The sequence below is a fragment of the Miniopterus schreibersii genome (genome assembly GCF_964146895.1).
Source record: "Miniopterus schreibersii genome assembly, chromosome: 17".
NCBI lineage: Eukaryota > Metazoa > Chordata > Mammalia > Chiroptera > Miniopteridae > Miniopterus > Miniopterus schreibersii.
Genome location: NC_138117.1, coordinates 5,967,360 through 5,980,408, shown reverse-complemented (window position 1 = coordinate 5,980,408; position 13,049 = coordinate 5,967,360). Strand labels below are relative to the sequence as shown.

The 13,049-nt window shown below is 44.7% G+C and overlaps 1 protein-coding gene across 4 annotated transcripts in view; it reads right to left on the bottom strand.

The window, feature by feature from the left end:
• VPS13B (vacuolar protein sorting 13 homolog B) overlaps positions 1 to 13,049 on the bottom strand; it is a 454,815-nt gene that overhangs the window by 88,504 nt on the left and 353,262 nt on the right. For all 4 annotated transcript variants that reach the window (XM_081116977.1, XM_081116974.1, XM_081116975.1 and 1 more), the window contains exon 39: positions 12,639 to 12,823. In XM_081116977.1, coding sequence (XP_080973103.1) covers positions 12,639 to 12,823 — 185 coding nt within the window. The remainder of the gene's footprint in view (positions 1 to 12,638; positions 12,824 to 13,049) is intronic.

The following is a 13,049-nucleotide window of genomic DNA, read 5'->3' as shown; positions in this document are numbered from 1 at the left end:
TGAATTCATTAGCGTGAGAACTGCAGGACTGGAAAGGACTTTGGGAGGTCATATAGACATCAACTTGCTGCTTGGACAAGACTAACTCCAAACCAGGGAGACAAATGATGTCTGAAGACTTGCAGAGAAGATTTTAGGATTTCTCTCATCAACACTGGAGTGCTTAACGTGCCTCACTATTAGAAAATGCTTTGTGATACAGTTTTCATTTTATAAAAATGTTATTTGGCAGACATCAAGACTTTCTATAAAATGAACTACTATATAGCTTATATTTTTAGCCCATTAAAAGGATAGTTAAGACTGAATAAATTATTCGCTGGGCTCCAGCAGTCCAGAATTGGGGCAAGGGAAGTACTTAGGTTATATGACATTAACATCATTTTATTGATAGTAATGCAAATGCTATAGATGTTGTCATTCTCATTCAGTTTGGTCTTTAGTTTTAATCTATCTTATCTGCTTCTACATAAAATTAGAATATTTCCTAGGTTAATTTTTCACCAAAAACTCCTAGTACCAGCATAACTGGGTTCACTTACTAGCTATATGACCTTGAGCAAATCTATTTGCAGTTTATCTATTAAATTATAATGATGGTATGGAATGCACAAGATTTGGGAAGGGCAAATGAGAGAATGTAGGTAAACTGCCAAGCAAATTTTCTGGCACATAAAAACTGCTCAATAAATGCAGGCTACCTCTTCTCTCTGTGAAAAATGAATCACTCTGTGGGTTGGGGAAACTGGTAACAAACGATAGTACACATCGATGGATGCTAAAACCACTGTGTATGCAATGATGATCAGACTGGCACCACCTGACCAATTTTAATGTTGCTCCAAGTGAAATGAGCAGGCATCATGTGCCTCCGGCTGTGATGAAACAGGAAGGCGACTGTGACAGTTGGGAAGTATTCTCCATGAAAGCAGCTCAAATATAATCAAGCTTCTATAATAACTACCAGATTACAGAAAATACAGAGGGTAGAGAAAAATGTTAAATAATATAAGGTCAAATGAGCCAAGATACAGAATGTGGGAAATTACACAGGTCAAATGATCCAATCTCTGCAGCAAACAAACGACATGACATAGGGGAGAAGAGAGGTGGATCTGTTATAGATTAAAAGAAACCTAAGGACCATATCAGTCAATATAATGTGTCGATCTCAGTGGGATCCTGGTTCAAACAAACCAACTATGAAAAAACATTTTTGAGACAACAGAGAAGTAACTATAGATTATTATATGATATTAAGGAATTATTATTAATTTCATTGGCTATAACAGATATTGAAGTTATGTTTAAAAATATTTAGCTGTTAGCAATGCTTACTGAAGTATTTATGGTGAAATGATATCATATCTGGGACTTCTTTTAAAATATTCCAGAAGAACAATAATAGCACCACCAAAAATTGATCAGGCAAAGAGATGTAACAAGGACAACAGGATACGGGTAATTACTAAAGATGTGTGAGAGAGACAGAGTTTATCATCCTGGTCTCTCTACTTTGCTACATTTCAGATTTTTCATGACAGAAACACTTTTTTTCCCAAGGGGAATCATTAGATTTTCCCCCTTCCAACTAAAATTAATCAAATGATAGAAGTCTGTTAGGATAAGAATATCAATAAAGAAAAATTTAAAAATTTGTCTGAAGCTTTCTTCAAAATCAGTTCAAGAATTTTAAAAGGTAGAGCTCATGTAACATAAATAATTCTGATAAAACCATGCACATAACTTACAAGAGGGCAAATTTATAGTGCGTCTAAAAAAAGAGCTAAAACAGGCACCGCCACAGGAAAAACCCTGGCAAATCATATATCCGATAAGGGGCCAATACCCAAAACGTATAAAGAACTCTTACAACTTAATATATAAGAAAAACAAACAAATGGTCAGAAGATCTGAAGAGACATTTTCCCAAAGAAGACACGATGACCGACAGGTATGAAAAGATCTCGACATCACTGATCATCACGGAAATGCATCAAAACCATAAGGAACTATCACCTCGAATTTGTTAGAATGGCGACCGTGAAAAAGAAAAGAGATGACAAGTGCTGGCGAGGATGTGGAGAAACGGCGACTTTTGTGCACCGCTGGTGGGAATGTAAGTTGGTGCAGCCACTATGGAAAACGGTATGGAGGTTCCTCAAACATTTAAAAACAGAACTGAGCTACCATATGGTCCCGCAATTCCGCTTCTGGTCATTTACTTACAGAAAATGAAAACCCTAACCTGAAAAGATACGTGCTCCCCCACGTTCACTGCGCCGTTACTTACAATAGCCGAGATGTGGGAGCAGCCCAAGCGCCCATGAGTAGAGGAGCGGGCACAAAGCTGCGGGCATCCACACAGTGGAACACCGCTCAGCAGCAAAAGGAAGGAGCTCTTACCCTCTGCCACTGAACGGAAGGGCCTGGCGGGCATTATGCTGAGTGAAGTAAGCCAATCGGAGAAAGACGAGTAGCATATTATTTCACTCACACGTGGAGTCTAATGAACGAAATAAACTAACAAACAACACAGAAACAGGCTCATCAATAGAGAACAGACTGACAGCTGTCAGAGGGGAGGGCGGTTTCGGGGCTGGGTGAAAAAGGTGAAGGGACTGGGCAAAGAACAACAACTCACAGACCAGAGGGGAGGGGGTAGAGGGAGGGAGAAGAGGGAGCTGGGAGACAGGGTGACGGAAGGAGAGCTGACTTGGGGTGGTGAACACACAGTACAATGTACAGATGATGTACTACAGAATTGTATACCTGAAACCTATATAATTTTATTAACCAATGTCACTCCGATAAATTCAATAAAAGAAATAAAAATATAAAAGCTTAGTATTTTACACAGATGCTCCATTATTTCCCTAAAAAGATACTGATCGTTGTTTGGGAATTTACTTTTCCTTATGGTGAAAAACAGATGTCACAATTAAGGGGAAAAATGGATAAGATTAATGACATTATTGTTTATTTTTAAAATATGGTTCAAAGTTGGCTTGTGTAGCAAATATTTTTCTAAACATGTCTCAATCAACAAATGTAAGATAAAACTGTGAATGCGCTTTATCTATATTTCAAGATCACTGCAGTAGAATGAAGTCTGAGAGCCGTGTAAGAAAGCTGGTTGTGGCGAAAATGAGTCTTTGGAGACTCTTGGTTCATTTACAGACAGAAAAAGTAAAGAACAACCACATCAGTCATCTCTCTCCCCCCTGAAGTGCCCTTTGATGAATATTAATTATTCGCTGAGATGGCTTAAAGAGGCTGTGCCTGGTCTGCACCTGGGCAAGCGCCGGTTGCCGTCCAGTACACGATACAAGAGAACTGTTAAGAAAGTACACTCACCAAAATTCCTCTGCCAGGAGCCTAAAACCAGCATATCATTCAGCTGCTTTGGCAGACTCTGAGCATCTCCAACTAGTGATTCATCGCTGTGTGGCTGATAAAGCAGTGAGACAATGGTTGCCGTCTGCAGTTATTTATGTAAGTCTGGGCTTTCACACACTGTGACACTGAGACAGAGAAGACTGCCCAGCCCATGCCTTGGTTTAGATCAGTTGAGGCTCTGTCACGCTAATAGTAGTGGTAATGAGATAGAGTACTGCTTCATAAAATCAAAACTAATAAAAATGCAGTACAGAGTAGAATATAGAATCTGGGTGGAAAATACGAGTTGATTTAAAAAAATGTTTATGCTTGGAGGAGGCTGCTGCTTTGGACTGTATCCATGGTGAGACAAAATTTAAGTAACACTGATCACATGTGAAAGTGTGTCTCACGAAGGACACCTTCAACAGGATGTCCTGAAGTACCTCAAATTCCATATGAAATAGTTTTCATCAATCTACCAGCAAATACCCATCCCTGTCATTAAGAATGCAGGTCTGGAACCAGAGTGCGTCAAGATAAGATCCTCTCTTTTGCTATTTGTAAGCGGCATGTCCTTGGGAAAGTTCCTTAACCTCTCTGAGCCTTAGTTTCTTCATCTGTAAAATGTGGATAACAGTTTTTGTAGTGTTGTGATAATCCTATAATGCTCTTAGCACAATGGCTGGCACTAAATAAAAAAATAAATGACAGAAAAAAAAGAGAGGGGGTAAAAAATCGCCTCTTCCCATCCTGAAGCCATAGGTCTTTTTCCAAGATTTTTCCTGATTTCTTCTGTCTCTAAGCAATAAATCTTATCACTCAACCTCCTAACAGTAACTTCCTCCATAGAACTGGGTGTAAACTAAATTCGTAACTTCTTTCCTAATTCTTAAGTTGTCTCCATTCCTCAGCTCCTTCTACAAATACTTACTGAGCAACTTCTGTGTTTTAGTCCCTAGGTGCCAGGGAAACATTGATGAATAAAGGCTGGGCCGCTGTTCTCATGGAATTTACAACCTAGTGAGGCTGTCCAGTAATGAAGCCCAGTGAGATCCAAGCGAGAATCCCGGGAGACGCTCTTGTGGAAGAATGGCTCTGCCACGGCGCCCTGGCGACTCGGACTTCTCCCCAAGTCAACAGTGACCTCAAAGCTGTCAAATTCACAGCTTTTGTTTTCCAGTCCACATTGTCCTGTCTGCCTGTAGCTGTGACACTGCTGAGTTCCCTAAGCTTCGTAAGGCTTTCACTGTGCCTGGGCTTGCTGACACTGTAGTCTCCCAGGCCTTTCTGTCTGGCCATTCCTTTGTTGACTTCTGTATTAGTTTCCTAGGGCTTCCATACCAAATTACCACAAACTTGGTGGCTTAAAACAACAGAAATTTATTCTCACAGTTCTAGAGACTAGAAGCCCCACACCGAGGTGTCAGCAGGGCCAGGCTCCTCTGCGGGCTCTAGGGAGGAATCCTGCCAGCCTCTTCCAGCTCCGGCAGCTCCCGGCTTCCTTGGCTTTCCTTGTTGTGTAGCTGTATCACTGCAGTATCTGCCTGTCTTCACATGGTCTTTTCTGTGCATCTTGGTCTCTGTCCAACTCTCTCCCTTCTTATGAGGACACCAGTCATTGAATTATGTCCCACCCTGACCTAGTATTACTTCACTGTAACTTAATTACAGCTGCGAAGATCCTATTTCCAAAGAAAGTCACATTCTGAGGTTCTTGGTGGAAGTGATTTTTGGGGCGACACTATTAAACCCACCACAATTCCAAATCTCCTATTCACTTACTAGACATACTGAGATTTCTCATGGTTCTTAATTTTCAGTTTTCTTAACTTTGAACACTTTACTTCTCTGAGTGTGACTTCTGTCTGTTTTACTTACAGGGCTTCAGTTTTTACTTCTATACGGATGACTCCCCCAAACCATTTCTTAAACAGCCCTGACCCTCTTCTGAACTGTTAGTCTACATTTCCAAGGTTGAGGCAGGCGTTTCGTCATGATTGTTCCTCTAAAACCTTTAGCTGTAAGTGTTCAATGCAGAACTTAGAATCTACTCTACAATCCTGACTACCCATGTTCTCTCGGACATTCCCAGTCCCATTGATGGTGCATCCATTCATTCAGTCCCTGGGCTGGACCCCGTCATTTAATTTCCCCTCCTATTACATCCACATCTGGGCACTGAAATCTGTTAATCTGTTCACCTTCACTCATCTCCTCCTTCCCACGCCAGGCGCCATTCTCATGATTGCGGAGTAACTGCTCTTGAACAGGTCCCCAGGCAGCCGACCTGTGGTCTCTGCAACCAGTCCCTCACTTGAAAACATTAACGACTCCCCTCACAGAATAAAATGCTCATGGAATAGAGCCCAACTATCTCGGCACAGCATAAAAACCTTCCACTGTCTGGCTTTAAGTTTACTTTTCAAGTTCATCTCCTACTATATGAACTCCCTTCTGTGCACCTGCATGAACACTACTGTGTAATACGGCACGATGGCTGCCTGTGTGTTTGTTTCACTAAGCTTGGATTGTAAGCTCTCTGGGATAATGCTTGTAAGAACATCTTTTAAATATTATTAATCATCATCATAGATTTTTGGTCCTTCCCCTCAAGTCTGTAGGACAGAACAGAGACTAAGTAAAATGGGTAAGAAGTCAAGAAGTGCTCATACCCAAATGTGCAATGACTGATGATTGGCAAGTAAGTACAATGTAGTATATCCATGCAATGAAATATTATTTGGCAACAAAAAGGAGTAAAATACTGATCCATGATACAACACGGGTGAACTGTGGAAACATGGTGCTTAATGAAAGAAGCCAGCCATGAGACTACAAATTATATGGTTCCATTCATATGAAATGTCCAGGATAGGTACCTACAGGGACACAGAACAAACCCGTGGTCATGTAGGGAGGGGGCTGGGGCTGGAGCGTGACAGCTCAGGCACACTAGGTCTCTTTCTGAGATGATACAAATGTTCTGGTGGTGGTGGCTGTGGAAGTTGGTTGTGGTGATGACTGCACAACTCTGTGAACATACAAAGAACCATTAAATTGCACCCTTTAAGTGAATGAACTGTGTGGTATGTGAACTTTATTTCAATAAAGCTGCTAAAAAACGCTAATAGCATGAGAGAACCAAGATTCTTAACGTTGTGATGGATTGTTTGAAGACACTGCTATAAAACATGCAAGGTTCTCAAGTCTGACTTTTTTTCTAACTAGGAGTTGAATTAAACAATGGGCAGTATGCATGCTTGAACATATATATAGCATAAATGAATTTGTAGACCAAAGCCTTTATGAAAAAGTCAGGTAAAGGGATAAAGAATTTGTGGTTTGTAATCAAAGCTCAGTTTTTCTCCAACATTCAAAATCTAGGGCAGGACAAGAGGCAAGCCGGCCCTGGAGATGGAAACACAGTGAGGACTGCTAACACATATAAAGTACTAACAACTATGTGCTAGGCGCTGTTCTGTCTTCTTACATGTAGCAACCAATTATTTCACCCAGCAAGCCACAGGGGTATGAACTATTACGAGGCCTCGTTTGTAGATGACTAGTTCCAGGACCCATGCTCTTCACAACGGGGCGCATTGCCTCCGCTCATTTTCTCCATTTGCTGCTCTCTTCAACAATGTAGCTTTTAAGGAGTAAGTTCTGCTTCGTGAATAATGTATTTACTGTGACTCTGACAGGGGAAGTGTTTCTATTCCTAGGGAGAATATCCTTTCTATTTGAGGGGGAGTAATTCATAAATGGATTATTAGAGACCATTAATTCACATTTACCACCCTTTCTTTTATACCTCAAACATTTTTAATACTGAGCAGCAAACATCAAACGCTGACAGCTAAGCATAGATTTTTGTTCCAGAGAGAAGTGCTCCCCACCCTTTTAAAAGCAAGAGCATTTAATTGGAAAGAGAAAGAGGCTAATAAAATTTCTACCACCAAATGAAGTGACAGGACAAAAATGGCTTCAGGATTCCTCCAGCTTGCAAATGTTTCCATTTACTTTAAAAGCACGTCTTATCGACAGATTCCTTCCTCACCTCTTATTTTTTGAAGGGCAGGGAATGCTAGCATTTCAAACTATTTACTTTCCTATTTATATTTCAGAAGTCTCATTAGCTTTTCAAGTTTTCACTTCGAATCCTGCTTCCACAGAGCATTTGCCAATGAGCTGGAAAAGGGTTTCTCCTACTGCATCGCGGACTGAACGCTGGACCTCACCGGGCAAGAGCGCGGGCAGGGCGCGGGCCGGCGAGCAGAGACCGGCCTGGATCCTCGGGGCCACGCTGGCCGCCGCGGGGACACGGGTGGTCTCCCGCTCGCTCTCCTTCCCTTCTGCTCAGCAAGTGGGTCCCGACTCCCCTTAAGTGGAATAGCCACGGGACGCCGTCTGGACCCCGGGATGTGGGCAGCACGCGCAGGGTGTGGGGCCCAAGGGCCACCCCTGGGGGCAGGCGGTGAGCTTTCGGCGCCTTCCTTTCTGCGGTTGGAATAAGGCAGGATGTGCGAAGCTGAGCAGCCAGAGGAAGAGCAGGTGCTGGGAAAGCAGAGCCGCGGGACACCCCAAGAGCCTCTCGCAGCCCGAGACTGTCTGCCGGGGGCTTGCCAGGCGCGGAAAAGAGCCGCTTTGTGCGGCGGCTGCGCCTCCCGCCTCTCGCCTGGCCCGGGCCCTCAGGACACAGGGCGCGAAGCTGAGGGGCGTTTCCTCCGAAGCTGCAGAGCGTCAGAGTCACGCATGTTACAGGGATTTGCAACGGCTGGAAACTGCATATGAAAGCTCGTGTGTCCTGTGCTTTTCAGGGAGACGCTGTTTCGAGCCTCGGCTTTCTTCCCGTGACGGGAGAGCGGCACTCGCCTGCGGAGTGGCTTCAGGAGCAGGTGTAATTTGTTTTCGCCGCACAGCGTGGTGAACAGTGCCCAGCACGACAGGCCCCTTATCTACGAAATCTCATGAACAGTCCTATACCTCTCATCCCGCTTAAGGGTACAGCCACCTATGATCCTCCTGCTCCCGCTCATCAAATCACCATGCTGGCTGCCAACAGCACGTGTGCTTTCCCCAGTCTCCTGCACTCACTATCCCCCCCCAGGCTTACAGCCGTTGTCATCTCCTCTCTGAGACCCTAACCGGCCATCAGTCCTCCTCATTCTGGGTCCCTCCTACTCCACCCCACATTCAGCCAGGCGTCAAGCCCTGCGCTGTCAATGGTTCTCCCAGGCCCATCAACGGAAACTCCAAACCCAATGCTCTAAAAGTAGTCAGGGTAGCACAACACAGGAGAAAAGTTACGGATTCATACAAACCCAGGTTTGAGGACAGGTTTTTACCTCCTTACTTGCTCTGTGACCTCAGGGAAATTTTACAACTTCTCAGAACCTAATCACCTGAGGGTGAAGTAGAGACAAAAGTACCTACTGCACAGGTTTACAGCGAGGACGGAGAGGTCATGGCATATAGAAGAACAAGCTTTGGGCCCGGCCGGCGTGGCTCAGCGGTTGAGCGTCAACCTAGGATCCAGGCGATCGGGGTTCGATCCCCGGTGAGGGCACGTGCCCGGGTTGTGGGCTCGATCCCCAGTCGGGGGCGTGCAGGAGGCAGCTGATCAATGACTCTCTCTCATCACTGATGTTTCTCTCTCTCCCTCCCCCTTCCCTTCCCTCTCTCTAAAATCAATAAAGAGATATTAAAAAAAAAAAAATAACAAGCTCCATGCCTGGTGCATACTAGGTGCTCGGTAACTTTGGTGCCTGCTTCTTTCCCTCTACGAACTGGACAAGACTAAAACGCATGTCTGCAGGTTATCACACCTCCTCTCTCTCTTCCTGGACAACGTGTGCAGGTCAAGCCGGGCTACCTGCCACCTCTCAGATGACAGTTCCGTCTTCTCCCACTCAGTTCTGAAATTTTGCTCATACTGATTATTTTTTCACCCCCCCATTTTATCTGATGGAATCCTACTCAGCCTTCAAGGACCGTCTACATTGCCATCTCCTCCATGAAGCCTTTCCCTGATATTTCCAGTCAGATATAAACTCTTGTTTAAAGAGGCATGTTTTTGTGTCTTCCACGGCCCTTCACGGTTTGCATTGCCTTATTTTGTGGACTTGTTATCTTTCTAAAAGGCAAGGTGCCTTGAGAGCAGAGCTAGAGCCCCTTCACTTCTGTATCTCTCGAAGAAGGGGCTCTTTAATCTATAGCTACTGAATCAACCTCAGAAGTCTCAGGTGGAGCACTTTTCAATACATTCCCAGATCCCCTTTTCTTACTTTCACAGCACTGTGAAGACAGAATGATTGAAAGAGTATTTAGGAAATACTCTATTTTAGGTTCCCCCTCACTGTTAAAAAAAGATGGCAGTGACTTCTGGATGCAAAACACTTAGTAGTGGATTCAGCACTGTTACCCATAATTCAAAACCATTCATGACTGTGTCCACTGGGTACACACAACTTTCCTCTCCTTTATTTCCTAAGAGTCTGGCTCTGCCTCTTATTTCCCCAAAGCCCCCAAGGCTTCTTTGTCTTTTCTACATTTTGACAAGAATGAATCTTGTATCTGGCTTTGCGTCCCCTCCTGAAGATGATGGATAGGAGCTCGGCCTTCCAGGACATGTCGGTACAGCTGCCCGTGAGCAGGAGGTGCTTATGGAACAAAAAAAGCTCAGGACTCTGTGAGCATATGCGCAGCTCTAAGTGAGCCACTCAGCACAGCTGGAAGGAAACACCCAGGAACACTTCCTTTTCTTCTTGCTACACACGTATGGAAGAGGGGAATGTGTGGAAGAGGCGGATGTATGGGAGAGGGGAATCCTATTAGACTGCACGCATCTCCCAGACGTCCTTCCTGTAGTGTCACATGTGCTGATGTAACCTGGCCTATCAGGTCCATGTGCTTTATTCAGAGGTACAGGAAGCTTGTAAAGTCCAGTTTAAAGCAGCCAAAGTCTAGCTTTTAATTTATTGGGTAATATCGAGTATGACTTGGAATTTTTCCATGTAATTAAGAAATAGAGTAAAATCCACCCAACCCTAAGATTTAATGAAGCCGTGGTTCAGTCTGTGGATAAGTATGTAAGATAAAGTGTTATGAGAAAACTAAACACACTTAAATCACCACTAAGCTACAGACATTAAGCATCACACACTGTAAACTCAACCTCAAAAATAGAAATGGTTTTATATGTAGAGTTCTCACACATCGTTGGAACTGGGAGAGCATTTCTAGGATCTGTGAAGTTACTTGTGCACAACACTGTCATTGTATTGAAAAGGAAGCACTGATCAGAAAAGGTATTGGTGTTAGCATCTTGGGGACAAGGTCATATCTTACGTGTCAGTGAAACACACGTGAAGCTGCCTAATCTGCAATTTGGGAGGACGCTAGGGAGGACGGTGAGGAGATGTAAACAGTGACCTGAGGCTTTTCTCCGGATGCAGGTGGCCTTTGATGTGCGGAGGGAACTGCGCTGCAAGGTCTCTGCAAAGGGAAGAGCTAGGAAAACCAGAGCAAGGCTGAGTCAATGCTTCAGCAAGGCCGACTTTCTAGAGACCCTGTGCTGGGGCGAGTCTAAAGCCACAGCCCATACGAAAGGCTTCCCGCAGAGCTGAGCGCCTGGCGCAGACCTTCCGGGCGTCAGGCTGGGAGAAACACAATGTGAGGCCAGTACCGACCATGAGTGTGGCCACGCTGGCCAGGGTGAAAACAAGCCCAGTGAGAGGGATATGCTATAGAACGGGTCCCCTTGGGGATCCGTAAAACTCACAGTGAGCCTGAATTCACAGCCATGTTCATGAGGGTGACTCCACCCCCAGGGCCACAGCTGAATGGGCCAAGAGCTCCTGATGCCTAACTTGTCCCATCAGGGAAGCGGAACAGAACTGAGGTCAGGCTGGCAGCTCCGGGAGCTGTGGGGAGACTACCAGGTGGCCCTGGAAGCAGGAGGGGGACAGCTAGCCTGTGTGCAGGGAAGAGTAAACAAATGTGGGGACAGACGCAGGGAAAAGCGACAGCGAGTGGCTACTCCTCCGGGCTCCTCTCTTCCAGTCCCAGCCCTGGCCTTCCAGAGGCCCAGCCGCACTCTGCCCCTGGTGTCCAGGGTCCCCCACTGGATCCTCATACTCCATCTCTCTATTTTTTGCTAAGCCAGCTTCACCTTCAGTGGGGTTTCTGCTACCTGCAGCCTAGAGGACTGGAGCTGACATTCTACCTGGGGGCCCCTGACGGTGTAGCTGTGGGACAGGGGTATCTCACAGGAGCTGTCGGCCGAGTCAGCATTCTCAACAGTCATTATGATATCAACAGACTACAAACACAAACACGGCTTTCTCAGAGACAGGGCTTCTTTGGTCTAACACAGGAGACCAGGCTCTTTAATCGACTGACAGAGTGACGATGATGAGAATAGTGACAGCAGCTACCGTCTATGGAGGGTCATAATAATAACAATTCACGGAGCCTTTCCTTGGGCGAGGCACTGCGCTGGGCGCCTCACCTGCGCGCTCCCTGCTCTCACGCGCTCCCAGGGAGCGAGAGCGCACTGGTTTAGAAAGGCTTGCAGGGAATCAGGGGCGGGAGGTAGGAAAAGCCATCAGCAGTGACTCCTAGGCTCTGAGCGGAAGGCTGCGTGATCTAGCACCAGGTAGAAGACTAAGAAACAAATTTTAGGAGAAATTCGGACTTGTAGGGTGTTTGTAAGTAGGATGATAATAGAGTGATATCCACAGTGACATTTACACTAAACTCAGGGAACTGGCAAATAACAAACTTTCACAAAAATCATTCAGAATCTGATCACTGGTTAGATGGTTTACCCGTTAGCCTACCTCAAGCCCCAAGGCCATTTTCCGTTCTGAAAATGAAATGAAAATGTAGTTCTCCATTCTGGCTTTATGTGGACATACTTTATGTCACACAGCAGATCTAGAAATGCTGAGGAGTTGAGAGCACAGAGTAGGCACTCAATGGTAGCATGTGGTGAACTGAATGACACCTGTTTGTCTTAGAGACCACATAACCTACCTACAATGGGACTAACACTAGAATTGAGAACTCTCAAAATTGCCATGTACTCTGAATCTGAATTACATTAGTCCCTTATTTTAAAATATTGTGTCTGTGTATATACATGTGTGCATTTCTCTTTGATACTACTGATGGAATATACTCCAAACATTTGTCCCGGTATCTAATCAGCACTTCCCCATGATATTTCCATTTTAAAATGGGCAGTCGTTACATACCTGCAGCATGTCGCCCAGGTCTGCGGTGCTAATATCCGGGTCCTCCGTGGTGTCGAAGGGCACCGGGGTTATCCGCACCAGGGTGAGCACTCTAGGTTCCGGGTATCTCCACAGCATCATGCCTGGGCTATCTTCGGTTTCATTGTAAAACAAGACTTCATAGACACCAGGCATTTTCAAAGGTTCTGTTAAATCAAAGTATAATTAACTGCAGGATTTTGAAGGGAAACATGTTGGTTTAAGACAGCAAGGAAAAGTACGAGGGTAAAAGAAAAATATAAAGAAGCTGGGCAGTCAAGTTTATATGGTTTGAGGTGGGAACAAATCAATAATTCTCCCTTAAGAGATACCGAGTGGTAATTTACTATTTTTGTACTGCAGGTATTAATACACTTTTCAAGTGATTTTATT